The 15030-nt window shown below is 50.7% G+C and overlaps 1 protein-coding gene across 1 annotated transcript in view; it reads right to left on the reverse strand.

Annotated features, from left to right (window-relative positions):
• The window catches only part of CSMD2 (CUB and Sushi multiple domains 2), a 545662-nt gene that overhangs the window by 246274 nt on the left and 284358 nt on the right, over nt 1–15030 (reverse strand). The window contains exons 7-9 of the mRNA XM_008156972.3: nt 10839–10916; nt 5565–5652; nt 4797–4921 (exon numbers count right to left, since the gene is read on the reverse strand). Coding sequence (XP_008155194.2) covers nt 4797–4921; nt 5565–5652; nt 10839–10916 — 291 coding nt within the window. The remainder of the gene's footprint in view (nt 1–4796; nt 4922–5564; nt 5653–10838; nt 10917–15030) is intronic.

Raw genomic sequence — 15030 nt, forward strand, 5'->3', positions numbered from 1 at the left:
ATTTTAAACAGATATATAAATGTGCATGTATGTAATATGTGTACATAAATATATATGTATGTATACAGCAAATAGTGGGTTTCTCCACAAAGGAAAAAACAAACAAACGTATTGTTTTCTGTAGATTATCTCAGTAACTGTAAGTATCTCACCTGGGGCTGGTACCGAATCCTATTCTCTGTCAACCCCAATTTGTGGTCACAAGAAACCAGGTCTCCTGGTTGTCAATTTGGTCCTCTTCATTCTATCAGTGGTTTATAAACAGTGTTCCATGGAGCCTCAGGGGTTCCTTGGAGGTGGCTTAGGGGCTGCTGAGAGTGGTGAGCTTCGAGCAACTCCCAATCCCCTGTTGACCTCCCACCTGCATCTGTTTTATTTTCTGTGAAATCTCATTTTAAAATATTAAGCCCCATATATAAAATAAGTCCAGTAAGCCATTTATTATATACTAGAGGCCCAATGCACGAAAATTCATGCAAGGGTAGGCCTTCCTTCCCCCAGCTGCCGGCACTGGCTTCCCTCTGGCACTCGGGACCGGGCTGCTTCCCTCCAGCCTGGCTTCATCAGGAAGGATGTCTGGAATGACTTCCGGAAGACATCCAGTCTAATTAGCACATTACCCTTTTATTATTATAGATACTGTTCTGCCTCTATCTGGGGCTGAATGGAGTTCATATAACAGTGCTTCAGGTGCCCGCAATCTCCTTTGGAAGATCACAATTTTCTAGGGGTCAAAGTAGATGCTTATTTCTTTGGGTGGGAGGGAAACAAAAGAAAGGCCTGTGAATGCCTGATGTCAGATTTCCAAGTGAGGGCACAGAGCCACAGCATTCATTCATTTTAATCACCGACTCACGCAGGTCGTCTTGAAACATTTGTGGAGAGCCTATTATTTGCCAGGCCTCGTGTTTTAGTGTAATTAACTGTGTGGACAAGGAATATTTAAAATCACATCACAATTGAAATGCATTAGAGGAGAAACAATGCTGCTATATGTGTGGTGACAGATCCTTTTCAGAATGTGATCTCTGGGTGACCTGCTATTAGTGCAGCTATCCTGGAATTCAGAGTTTTGTCCCTTTTTTATTCTTAAAGTGAGGTTTACTTAAACTCAAAACTAGAGGTTTGAAAAGAAAAACTTTCAAAACTGCCCAAATAAAAGGACCCTTGAATCTAATATCTATCTCAACCCTTGGCCTTCAGCGCTGCCCGGGACAGCTGGCCCAAGCTCAAACCCAGGAGCCTTTGTCTTCGCTCTCTCTCCCTTGCGATGATCTAGGGGAGAGAGGCAGGGAGGAGGGAGCAGCAGAAAGGTGAACCTGCCCTGAGAACCCCTCTCCACTGCAGTAAGTGCTGGCCACTCTCTATAGTGTGGCTTATTTACTTTTTGCCATCACTAACCAGGGGGAGTTCTGACTTCCCAGTTCACAATGAGGGCCCTGTGGCTAAAACAAAGATGAAGGAACCTGCCCAGAGCCAGCAAGCTAACGGGGGCAGAGTTGTGATCCAGATCAAAGTCTGTGTGCCTCCAAACTGTGCCACTGCAATGTGATCTGGCAAGACAGTGAGGGACAGGCTTTTAAAAGACCCCATGGCCATGGCCACTAGAGGCTGTGGTGGGCCCCAGGCATGGGGAAGCTAAAGCACAACAGTGTTTATTAGCAGTTTAAACCAAGCCTGTGTGCACAAAAGCCTCAGAGCCACACTGGGATGTTTCTACACAAAAGCTTTCAGTCCACTGCCTCATCTAGTCCTTGCTGTAATGTCACGAAGTAATTTTCTATAATCTGCCTTTAGCAGGAAAAGAAGAGATTCAGAGAGGTGAAGACACTGGCCCAAGGACAACTAAAAAGTGGCGATGGTTTCGTTTGAAACCAATTTCCCTGGCTTGGTTTCCCATGATTCTTCCCAGCTGCAGAGTGGCAGTGGATAAAGTGAGAAGAGCTGTGAAAAGCTCAGCCCAGTGCTTAGTTAACAGTGTAGCAGAGTTCAGAGTCCACTGGGCCAAAACCACTGGAGGACGTCAGTGGGACACACAACACGTCTGGAGAAAAAGGGGAGCATATCACTCAATTGGGACCTTCCTTCCAAAACACTGGCCCTCGGGCATATTCATGTAAGCGACCGCCATTACTAACAGAACAACCTTCCTTCCATGAAAAGATCTTGGTGAGAGGTCAGATCTCACCACTGCCTAAAGATATCGTTATTCTGGCTCCTCAAAAGGAACGTGAAAACAATAGATTGGTACAGGGTCCCTGGGTCTTCAGATTTGATAATTCTGTGTCTTTCTACACAGCTGGTGTCTGGCTCCTTGGAATTGGAGTGTTGCGCTAATCAATTATTCATTCATTCAATCATCCATTCAAGACATGTTACTGACCCAACTGGTGTGGTTTGCTGGTTGGGCAGTCATGGTTTGATTCCTGATCAGGGCACATGCCTGGGTTTCAGGCTCAATTCCCAGTAGGGGGTGTATAGGAGGTAGCCAATCAATAATTATTTCTCATCATTGATATTTCTCTCCCTTTCTCCCTCTCCCTTCCTCTCTCTGAAATAAAAAGCATATATATATGTGTGTGTATATATATGTGTGTATATATATATATGCTTTTTATTTCAGAGAGAGGAAGGGAGAGGGAGAAAGGGAGAGAAATATCAATGATGAGAAATAATTATTGATTGGCTACCTCCTATATATATATGTGTATACACATATATATATATGTATACACACACACACACACACATATATATGTATGTATGTATGTGTGTGTGTGTATATATATATATACATATATATATAGTATGTATACTGAGTGGCCAGATTATTATGATCTCTGAATAGAAGCCCAATGCATGAAGATTCGTGCTAGAATGGACTTTCCTTTCCCTGGCTGCCGGCACTGCCTTTCCACTCTGGCCCAGCCTCTTTCTGCTCAGGCCCTGGAGCCGCCTCTTTCCGCTCTGGGAGCCACCTCTTTCTGCTCCGGCCCCGCCTTCCCACACTGCCCAGAGGCCCTGAGAGACCGGGGGTGGGGCAGAATGCCTGCATCATTGCCATGGCGATGACGCAAGCATCCTGCCCCCATCACTTGGTGCCTGTGTATGCAAATTAACTGCCATCTTTGTTGGGTTAATTTGCACATCACTCCTGATTCGCTGGTGGCATAGCGGAGGTATGGTCAATTTACATGTTTGTCTATTATTAGGTAAGGTGTGTGTGTGTGTGTGTGTGTGTGTGTGTGTGTGTGTATTTTTTTTTTTAAAGGAGAGAAGACATGTTACTGAACACCTACTAAGTGCCAGGTCCTGTTTTGTGAACAAAATAGAAGTCCTTGCCCTTGAGAGCTTATCATTTAGCATGATGATATCTGATTTCTTGTCCAGCACTCCCCAATTTATAAAGGTTCCTATATACACAACTCCACTTGACCTTCACATTAACACAAGATGGAGTAGGATAGGTACCATTATCTATCTTTACCAGTAAGAACAATAGCCCCAGGAAAATTAATGACTTGCCAAACAGCCCATGGCCAGCTGGTGGGAAAGCTGAGAGTTATACCCAAGACTTCTTCTTTTGTTTGATGTTTAAAAAATATTAGCTAAGTGGAATCTTTGAAATAATATAGCTAAAATTAGTGGGAACGCAAAGTACATTATTCATTGGGGATCAGAGCCACCTGGAAGTTGAGCGAGAATGAATAAAACTAAGGCGCATTTGAAAATATGTTCAGAACCCTTTTCCAGATGACTTATCAAACCCATTAAAAAAGGAGTGGGTTTCCTCAGTGTAGTCACGATCAGAGTTCTTTTCCCTGGACCCCTTACTCTGCATGGATCTCACAGTGATGCATGTGCCTGCAGAGATGCAAAAATCTCCTTCTTACACAGGAAGAACCCAGAATGTAACTTTAACACGGGCAACATGCCTTCTCTTCCAATGGGGTGCTCGAAAGAGCACTTGTTGGCTTTATTTATGAACTCCAGAGCGAGTGCTTATTCCTGCACCAAGACTGAGTCCGGGCCATGCGCATGAACAGCGGAAGGAGAGATGCACAGACTGTAGGGAATTAAAAGCTGCCTCCCGGGCCCTGGAGAATGAGGCCAGGGCTTCTCCAACAGAAGCAGCTGCTGTTCTGTCCTCACAATGGCACACACTCAGGTCTGCAATTTTAAGATTGTTTGGGGGATGAGGGCTTGGCCAGCCCAACCTCGGTACAAGTGACAGCTGGGGACATGAGTGGCATGGCCCTGAGAACAAGGTGCCCAGGTGTGGGGCTAGAACAGAGGAGCCTCTGAGACAGGTCCATATGCTCTGCTTAGCTAAGGGCACCTTCAGAAGGGCAGGCCTGTTTACTGCCGAGTATGTGGAGAGAAACATACATTGAGATTCAGGGATCAGGATGTACAGGTGTTATAATGGAGGGATTAAAGGTGACATTATGAGGGTGACTCCCCTTCCTATCTAGGTGTAGGTATAACATCTGTGCAATGAGCTAGCAACCTGTTGCATATGTGCTCCCCCATTAGATTGAAAGGTCCATGCAGGGCCATGGTTCTCTTCCCCACTCCTGGATCTCCTCATCCTAGTGTAGACCTGACACAGCAAAGGTGCTAAATAAATGTAAGTGGATCAGGAAATGAATGCAGGATCTGAGGCCTGGGGAGCAGTGAGAGTGGGTTGAGCCAGCCTGGATGGGAGCCCCGGCCTCAGGCGCTAAGAGTTGGGCTCCATCCTCCACACCCAGCCCGGCGCTCTGGCCAGCCTCCCTTTCCCAGGGCACCCTCACCTCGGCAGACCGGCCTGTGGTCGCTCCAGGCCGCAAACATGTCGCTCACTTTCATACAGGTGATCCGCTTGGATCCTTGCAGGTCATAGCCCTCGTTGCAGGTGAACTGGATGCTGGATCCTAACCTGGGAGACAAGGTGCATCTGTGAGCTCGATCCTGGGCCCACCCCGGGGGCCTCCTGCTTCCACAAAGTATCACCTCAACCTTACTTCTGTTCTGGCCCTTGATCGTTACAGTTTTATCACTTAAAATCTCAATTTTTTTAACCACTGAATGGTTTTAGGATTAAGTCAAAAGGTGACTTTTGTGAGCAAAACAGTAATTCTCTAAGTATCAATTAGGACAGCTAAGAGTGGGTGGATGATACTCAAAACTTTAATCAAACTCGAGAATTAGGGGAAGAAGCCTGGTAGAAACTTTGTGAAATGCACCATCGTGGGGCCCTAGGGTCCCCCAGGTTTTCAGAGGCACAAGCTGCTTGCTGGCATGGCATTCCTGATGACAGCGGTCCTCTGTACACTAGGAATCGGTTTGCGGGTGACACTATAGTCTACAGCTCTCCCCTTCCCCTTCAGGCAAGGGCGCTATTCCCAGAACTGGACTAGGAAAGAATGTCAGAGGCCATAGCACTTCTCCAGAAAGTGTCTATTCCTGTATCCGCACCATCCTCCGCCCTCCACCTCCTGGAAGGCCAGCCAGCCCCTTCCTTCCCCCCTGCAGCCCATCCCACCCTCCTTGCAATCACAAAGTTCCCAAACAGATCTTACCTGAAATCTGAGCCTAGTCTTTTGCCCCTTTCAGGTATGCCAGGGTCTGGACACATATTATGCCCTTGGGACACACCAATCTGAGTTACTACAAGGCAAAAACAGCACATACAGAGATGGGTGACCACAGGAAGCACCGGCCGGTGGTGTCTCGGGGGAAGGACCCAGAGACAGAATGAGGCCCTGCTCCGGTGGGGCTGGGTGGGGCTGCTGGGGTCCACTGGGCTTGGGACTCCTCAGTGTGCAAGCTGGGGAGCTGCTTTTGACAATTCCTTTGGGAAATCCATCTAGAGCATGTGGGCACCCCAACCCAACACCAGGTCCCTCATCCCGCACCAGCAGCGGAGGTGGATGGTCCACAGCCCCGTGACCTCCCCACCTTGAGCTTTGGATCTTGGGGTGGTGACTCTAGATGAAATGAGCCCCCCAACCTCAACCCCAAATGAAGAAATGACTCAAAGAAAGTTAAATAAAAGGTGGATGCGTGGTCAGAAACGGTAAAGAATGTAAGAGAAAGCTGCAGTCTGAAGTTCAAAGTAGAGACTTTCGCTCAAACACAGATATTTCTGCTGAGAAACCTCTTCCCATTTAGACACTTCTCAGGCCTGACTGACCAGTAATCAGAGCACCCCCAGCCCCGTGCCCCTCGCCTCTGGTCAAGGGCACCGCGCGCAGAAATGACGCCTGTGGTGGTTCCTGGCAGGCGGTGCGAGGCTCTCACATGGGCCAACACCAGAGTCCTCTTTACAAAGACGATGTGTGCAGGCCTCTCAGCTAAAGGAGAGGCTTGATCAGGGAGCATCGGACACACACAGTTTGTTTTCTTCCGTTTCCGGGGAGGCTGAACACTCTGGCCCGTTGTTCTTGAGATGCTCATACTCATGAGGCTGGAACCCACTCACACCCTAGACTCTTGGCTCTGGGGACCAGGAGCGGGGGCCAGGCAGACAGCCTGGCCAGAGGAGTTCCACTCAAAGCCTCCCCAGTCCCATGATCCCAACACCACCAGGTCTCAGGGCCTGGATGATAAGATGGAAATGCAGTCTCCAAAAGCAGAGCAGTTCCTGCCTCCCTGAGATGACAGAAAGTCTGGAGTAACGTTCCCTGAGTTGGACCATTTCTGTCCCACACTCTCAATGTCCCACAATATGAGCAAGGTACTCCATCACTCACTCATTCACTCACTCACTCACTCACTCACTCACTCACTCGGTCGAATACACAAAAAGCATTAACTTAGCACAGTAGTGTCCACAGCCCTACTATATATCATGGGGCATGTCAAAATCAGATGTCATATATGACCTGTCCTCAAGAAGCTCCCATTTGAGTGAAGACATGAAACACGGAAACTAACTGTGAAACCGCATGGGGAATTGATGAAAGATGCAGCTACAAGGAGATTCAGAGGGAGGACCCATCTCACAGTGCGGAGAGAAGCAAGAAAGGCTGCCTGGAGGAGGAGTTATTGAACATGGACCTTCTGAGATAGCAGGATTTGGATGCACAGTGACAGAGGAATGACAGCTCAGGCAGACAGACAGGCATGGGGAGGGAGGTAGAAACACAGAAACAGAACTGGGGTTGCCCAGTGTGACCAGAACAGGAGGAAGGGTGATGGGTGAGATGGATGAGTAAAAGGTGAGATGTCAGAGGTCAGACTTTTAAGGGGTTCGGGTCTGATCCTCAAAACGACAGGGAGCCACTGAAGAGTCCTGAGTGTGGGAAGTGCAGGAAAGATCTGGATTGCTCGTAAGGTGCAAGATGAGTTAGGAAGTTGTGTGATTGTTTGGGTAAAGGACAACAAGAGCCTGGAAGTTGGGACAGACATGGGGTAGTGAGAATGGACTTGGCAAAGAATCACCTGGACTCATGGAAGACTGGGTGTGGGAGGGCCTTGGGGGAGGGGTGTGGGAGGGGAAGGAAGCAGGGGACTCCCTGGCCAAGGGGCCTGTGAGGAGCTGCACTTTAGACTCAGAGGCTAAAGCTCATTTCTAGTTAGAAGCCTGGTGGAGACCCTGTTCAAACCTCCAGGCACCCCAGGGTATGGCTGGCCAAGGGATCTGGGAGTTAGGACATCTGCTAGCCTCTCGTTCGTGTGTGGCAGAGCTCATGGCCTCTTGCGTAGCTTCCCTTTCTCTACCATTGCACATCACCAGTTAAACCCACTCACTCCCACTGGACTTTTACCCCTGCTCCCGTCCCCTCCCTGGCCAAGCCTCTCCTTCAAAGCTTCCACTTGCTAAACTTAGCCATGTCCCCATGGCCACCAGGCCTCAGGGCCTGGATGATAAGAAGGAAATGCAGTCTCCAAAAGCAGAGCAGTTCCTGCCTCCCGGAGCCTCAGTGTTGCAAGCTGGGGAGGAAGAGATACTGGGGCCTCCAGGATCCCCAGGGCGTGGGAAGGAGAGAGGAGGCTCTGTTCTGAGATGAGGAGGGCAGACTGTACTTGTGTTTCACCTGTTGGTAAGCCAGCTTCATGTGTTCCAACCCTACTGAGGACTTCCCAGCTAAGCTCCCACCCTCTTTAGGCCCTGCTACTCCACCCTGCCCGTCGATCACACCCACCCCAAAGTCCCTGAGACCACCCATTGGAACCACACAGCCACCTGGTAGCACTGCAACAATGGACAGGAATGGGAACATTGTACCCATGGAGCCAATCAGTACACCCTTTCTTGCCCTCTCAGTCAGCACTGACACCACGCAGTGAGCAGACAGAGTGGAAGGTAACAGATGAAGATGCTCTGGACCAGAGAGGAGGGACCCTGGCACAACCCACCCACCAGGCAAATGAAGCACACCTGCTGCCCTCCTTAAATCAGCCAGCCCGAAGGAAGGCCCAGCCACCGATCAGGAAGTTACGAGCCCAGCGGGGAGCCGCCCACACCTCACTGGTGTCCTGTCTTCCTGGGAGGACTGAGCAGACCACAGGAGCCCCATGCGGACTTTAGGCTCCCCAGGCAACAAGCAAACTTACGTTGCAGGGAGCGGTTTACTGCCTGAATACAGAGGCAAGAGGTTTTCCCCCTCTTTCTATAATTCCAACCTCCCCTGCCTAATCAAAACCAGCGGCTTGTGTTTGCAGCATTAATTTGCTGTTGGCTGCAGAGAGCAGAAGGAGAAGGGAAGGTGAATCTTACTCCCACCCTGTGAGGACCCCTATGGTGAGGAAGAAGCTGAAACATGCTCAGAAAGGCGATGCTTCTATCCAGAGTGAAAGGAGGCATGGACACGTGGGTGGCCAGAACCGATGGTGGAGGATCCATGGTACCCACGGACTGTCTGATGAAGGCAACAGGCAGGGTCCAGGATATGTACGTGAAGAAATTCAGAACATCTGTCCATAGGGCATTTGGGCAGAACACATAGGGTCAGATACCTGCATACACTTGGTTACCTACCTCAGAGGCAGCTTGAGTCACACAAGAAAATCTCAGAACAAAGACCAGTACCTTGTAACAGAGAGATTTCCCACCCCCCAACCCCCAAAAGAATAGTTTGCATTATTTCATTAGAATAGGTTTCTGAATCTTTCCAAGGGAGTTCTGGGCACCTCTGAGTAGCAATGAAAACCATGGGCCCCCCCCTCCCATAAAGTGCACCCACAGCATCACTGTCATTGTTGGCCAGTTCACGGACCTTCTGAATCCTAGGCCAATAAGGCTCATCTTAGCATCCCCAGAAGGAAGAGAGGGTAAGGTTTTGTATCCCCTTTTTATAGATGTGGAAACTGAGACATAAGTGCCTGGGGCAACACGGTTACCTGAAGACATGGTGGGATAAAAACTTGTTCTCCCAAATCTGGGCCATTTCCTTATAGTTTGCCTGAGGCTTCAGGGCAAACTCGGAAATTAAATCGTGCCTGCCTCAGTTCATCTAGTCTCCTGTGGCCTATGAGGGCCAGGGCCAGGGTTCGAGCCTTCTCTGCAGACTCCTGGCCTAACCCTTGGCTCTCCTGGCTCCCTGCTTCTTCCCCCGGTCCCTAGTCACACACAGACGTACTGCCTCCTGAATGCTCCCTGCCATCCAGCCTTCTCGGGGGTACAATGACCAGACGATGGTCCCCAGGGACAGGGAGTGGTACCCCCTCTTGATTGGATGACTTGAAAGACCACAGAAAAATCCCACATCCAGGCTCAGTTCCACTGGGGTCTCAGGACCAAACTGCCTCTGCCCAGCCCCGCTCCCACCACACAAGGCACAGAACTCTGGGACACTGGTGGCGGCTCCCCATCTCTCAGGAAGCAATGCTCGCATCTCAAGAGAAGTAAGTACATGGAGGTGAGATGAGAGGGGCAGGAGGGAGGAGGGAAATAGAGGAGGAGGAGAAAGCAGAGAAGGTGAGGAGGAAGGAGGGGGGAACGTGGAGGGAGAGATTAGGATGTGAGATGCAGGGGGAAAGGAAGGAAAGGGAGGAGACAGTAAACCGAAGGCCAGTCATTTGGGGACCACGGAAGGCCACCCCCCCCCCCCGACTCACTTCCAGAATGAAAAGAGAGGGATTCTTGGAAAAATCTCCTTTGCTTTCAAGACCAGCCTTCCAGGTGGCACCCAGAGCCTCCCCCAACCCCTTCCTGTGCTCTAGCCCCAAAGCCCCACAGCACAGGTTCCAATCAGGTGTTTCTGGGTGACATCCAGCCCACTCCCCAGTGTCAGATGCCCCTGTTTAAATCTTTCAGACATCAATAGCAGGAACATGTTCCACAGACGTAATTGTCCCCAAGCAGAGAGCCCAGCACTGCCCCACTGGCTCGAGAGGCAGGACCCCCAACCTCTAGTCCACTCTTTGCCCAGCCAGGTCCAGGGACCCTGGTGGAGGTTACTCGGCATTTCTCTCGCTCCCCTTCCCAATCTTGCCACAGGGGCTGGAATTGGGGCCCTGCAGACTCCCAGGTCCCAGCTGGAGGTCACTGACTCCTAGAGAAGGAGCCAGAAAAAGGACGGTCTTAGCAGGTGGAAGTGATTCAAAAGGAAAAATAAAGAGAGAAATGGAGCAGTAATGACTCCCTGGACTACAGTTAGAATGGGAAGTGAGGGAGAAAGAGGAGCGACGAGGGAGATGGGAAGACGGGGAGGAGGAGAAGGCTGAGGACAGGCCTTTGGGCTGCTTACTGGCCACCAGGTCAGTGTGTCCGTGCACAGAGCCCGGGATGGAGGAAGGCAGGATTGAAGGGAAATCATTCCAGCATCATCTGGCTCCCCCATAGTCACAGCACTGGAGGGTCTGAGGTCAAGTGAGAGGCTGGCAGGGGCCAGCGGGCAGACACTTACACACAGATGTCTTCTGGCTGCTATCTTTGCTGGGCATCAGCTTCACACCTCGAGACTTCAACTCGATTTGCTTCTTGACTAGAGAGGAAGCAAGAGAGAAAAGGGTTTAAGTTATTGTCTGTGAATGGGGATGGGGCCCTCTGGATTGATCCCTTTCTTGGCTTGGGGCTTTCCATGCTGGGTTAAGCCAGAAGCCCCTCTAGGCGAGGATACACCAAGGGTAGCATTCAAGCGCAGCAGGCGCCCAGACCTGAAGAAAGAGCTGCTATCCAGGTGGTCCTCGGGGCCAGGCAGACAAGGTGACCTCCCGTGCACCTGGGAAGCCCTGCCTGTCGGCTTCCCTGCAGACTCAGCCCTGCCCAGGCTCCAAACCAGCCCTGACCTGATGTGTTAGACTGGATAATGGCACCAAATTGCCAACCTCCCTGAATCCACACCCTTTGCAAGGAGACTGTGTACTCCTTGACTTGGGGTTTGGGCAGTGGAATTTTGGAGGCCCTGACATGTCCAAAGGCTTGAAAAGTGCCTGTCAGATCAGTCTTGCCCCCCTGGCATCATTGGGAGGAGAAAGACATTGCCAGTCCCAGGAGGACAAGAGAACCATGGAGCCAATCAGTACAGCCTACACCCAACCTATTGTGGGCGGGAGAAGCTGGGTCCTAGAGGCCTTTGGGGGGTGGTGCCTGGCTCAGGTGCTGGCCTGATGGATTGAACTGGGCTTTGATCCAATCACTGAGTCCAGTCTACAGGTTTTTAGGACTTTGCCAAATAACACAGCCAGGGCACCCGAGCCAGAACCCAATTCCAAAGACCACTCCTCTACATCCATCCACCATCTTTCGTGCGACTACCCCAGTTCTCTAGTGCACTCTGCTGGCCTCCAAGGGCTTCGTCCTGTCTCTGGTTGGGTGGCTTGGGGGTATCTATCCAATCCCAGATCCCCGTGGCATCTCACAGCTGGCCTCTGCAGGCTGGCTGACTCAGCCCCACTCAGACTGGTACCCAGCCGTGGTAGCAACATCTGTAACCAGGCACTTCCTAGGTGCCAGGCCCTGGGCTAAGTGCCTTACCAGTTCTTTATTAACATCAGCATCCTTGACTCCTTTCTTTTCTTCCACCCACACTGCTGCATCAGCAAATCTTTCCGAATCTATCCAAATGCAATTCCATGTCTATCATGCTGACCCAACCCTGCACCACTTCTCTCCCTGTTGCCATGGCCTCCCATCTTCCCTCCTGCCCCTGTTATAATCTGTTCTCAACACAAGAGCCAAAGGGATCCTTTAAAACATAAGTGCGCCCATATTACATCTCTGCTCAGAACTCATCAGCAGCAACCCTTGTCTCCTAGAGGGAAAGCTGAAGCCTTTAAAATGGCCCGCACAGACCTATCTGCCCTCTCCACGACCTCAATCACTCTCCTCCAGCCACGGGCCTCCCTGTTGTTCCTATAATATGCCAGGCATGTTCCTGCTCCCGCTGGCCAGTTCCCTAGAAGGCTCTCCCCCAGAAATCTTCATGATTCTCTCCCTTGAAGCATTCACGGAAACACCAGTTCCTCCTGGAGGCCTTCTCACACTGCTCCATTCAAAACTACACCTCCAACCCCAACTCTCCCTCCCCTTCCCTACTTTACCTCCCTAACTTTCTCACACACTATGTCATTTACTTAGCGAGTCTGGTCACCCTGCATTGCAATGTAAGCTCCACAAAGGCAGGGGTTTTCGGCTATAGTGTTCACTGCTATATCATCAATGCCTAGAATAGTGCCCGGCACACAGTGGGCACTCAATAACCATTTCATTTGGTCCTTATACACTTAACCACCTTCACCCGTAGTTATACCTACTTAACAGACAGTAAAATCAGGGTCCCGGCGGTTGAAGTGATTTGCCCTAGGTCATAGAGGTAGCATCGGCTGTGCTCCTCTCTTGTGACCTGCCCCTAAGCAATCCCAGGGGCACCGTCCACCTTCTGCAGCTTCTGCCCCTCCCAGCTCAGGCCCGGGAAACTCAGGCAGTTGCTCTGCACTTGTGGTGACGTGCCAATCCTGAATTCAAAGTCCAGGGCGACCAGGTGCGCCAGGGGGCCACGTCCCAGTCCCCCTACCCCACCCCTCTCTGCCTGCATCCAAAAGCTCCCCAAGGATTTGTCCCTGCCAAGTTGCTGTCGAAGCTGAACACCTGATAGAATTCAGTAACTACCACAGAGCCCCTGCTTTCTAATGTGCACTCAGACCCTTTATAAATGTGCATTACTCTCCAAGTGTATCCAGCAGGAAAATTTCCAATGAACACCAACATGGACCATTATTAAACAGAGGGTGTCGGTAGGGGAGCATGCATTATTCAAGCCTAGCTAATAGAGTGCGGCAGGGAAAATTCCTCTGATTTGATCATCCCAAGAGAACGAGAGTGGTCCCAGCACTGCAAGACCAGTTGGAGCTCTTCTCCCTGAGGCCCAGCATTGGGGTAGGTATGGGGGAGGTCTCTTCTCCCTGAGGCCAGGCATTGGGGCAGGGGGTGGGGGAAGGTCTCTGTCACCCAGTGTGGCCCACGTGAGGTCAGGTCTGTGGAGATGATGGCACCTAGCCAAGAAGGAGGAGGTGAGTCAGTCTTGCCAGTTCCCTTGTTTCCAGTTGTCCTGCACACTTGGGAAGGGGGACGGGGAAAGGGCCAGTGCACCATGATGCCATTCCCAGGGCAAATGCTGCATGGGGTTTCCTTGAGTTTGCTGGAGGGGAACCGTGAGGTAGAGGAGGACATGAGGGGGTGTCATGTCCACAGAGCGCACTGCGCACCGTGTACATGTGTCTATCAGTACTCACATACACCATGTAACTCACTCACACATGCTCTTGTGCTGAATGTGAACAGTCAGGGTTCCCAGGAGAGGAGTGCGGGCTTTAACTGGTTGATGGAAATCTTACTAGGTGCATTCATCTCCTGCGAATGATAATGCCTACAGGAGACTGCCAGGCTGCTCCATTCATCCTTTATATTCTGGTTAATTACAAGACATTTCCCCGCTGCTGTAAAGGTTAGCGGGACACATGGTACACATTTAGCTAGAAGAATCTGGCAATACAAATGCCTCTCCAGCCTGCAGCATGAGTTATTGGGCTGAGCTAGCCGGAGACAGGACCTGTGAGTAGAGAGGAGAGGGAGGTCTGACCTGTCTCCAAGGCTCTGGGAATCTCGGGTGGTGGAACCTGCAGTTTCTGCTCTTCCCAATGGATTCAGACTTCCCTCCATGGGGCGATCATGCCCTAACCTTGATCATCCCCCTTCCCCACCACTGGGCTGTTCTGCTGGCTGGAGCATCCCCTGATCTCCCCCCGCCCCCCTATACATACACACCTACTCCCTCACCAAATCCAATTCAGTCCAATTCATTCAACCTTAAAAAAGTTTCCAATGTGTACCTTCTTTCCATGTTCTAAGCCACTCCTGCCCTAAACTCATCATTTTCGCTTGGATTTTGTTCACTGATCCAGTCTCTTCTAGCCCATCTTTAAAAATGTTGCAGAGCGTGATCTTTTAAAAACTGAAATCTGATCTCCCCTTTGAAAACGTGGATGTGCCTCCTGCACGCTGTCGCTCCCTTGTCACAGAGGCCTGCCTCACCGCCTGGCAGCAGCCGGCAGGAATACGTTCATTACTCACAGTCCTCCGCTAGACAAAGCCGGTGTCGAGCACACTGGCTCCTCATCTCAGTCAGATTTATGCCACGGATATAAAATTTAGTGCAGATGCCTCAAGACCTACTGCTTCCAGCTTCAGACCTTCCAGCAGACACCCACGTCCTTGCCGCGGAGAAGAGCAGTGGGAAGGACAGGGATTCTGAAGCACAGCTGGGAAGCAACCAAAGGTGAGGTGTCCGTTGCCAGGCCAGGTGCCTTACCGAATAAATATAAAACCATCACGCCAGATTTGACCAGGATGCTGCCAACACATAAACGAAGAGGCTGCGGTGGCACCACTCTGCTACGCACCGGAACGTTCGGTGGCCAGGGAAGGCTTCAAGATGGGCAAAGGTGTTCACCAGGGGAAATCAGGAAAGGTGTGATGTTGCATGTTGATGCTATAACCACGAATTTGGGAAGACGCCCCCTAAACCTAAGCTAACCCCTGAAGAGACTGCTCCCTTTGCCACAATTTCTGCAAATGGAGACAGAGAAATCAGCGACATC

Source organism: Eptesicus fuscus, chromosome 9 (assembly GCF_027574615.1).
Source record: "Eptesicus fuscus isolate TK198812 chromosome 9, DD_ASM_mEF_20220401, whole genome shotgun sequence".
NCBI lineage: Eukaryota > Metazoa > Chordata > Mammalia > Chiroptera > Vespertilionidae > Eptesicus > Eptesicus fuscus.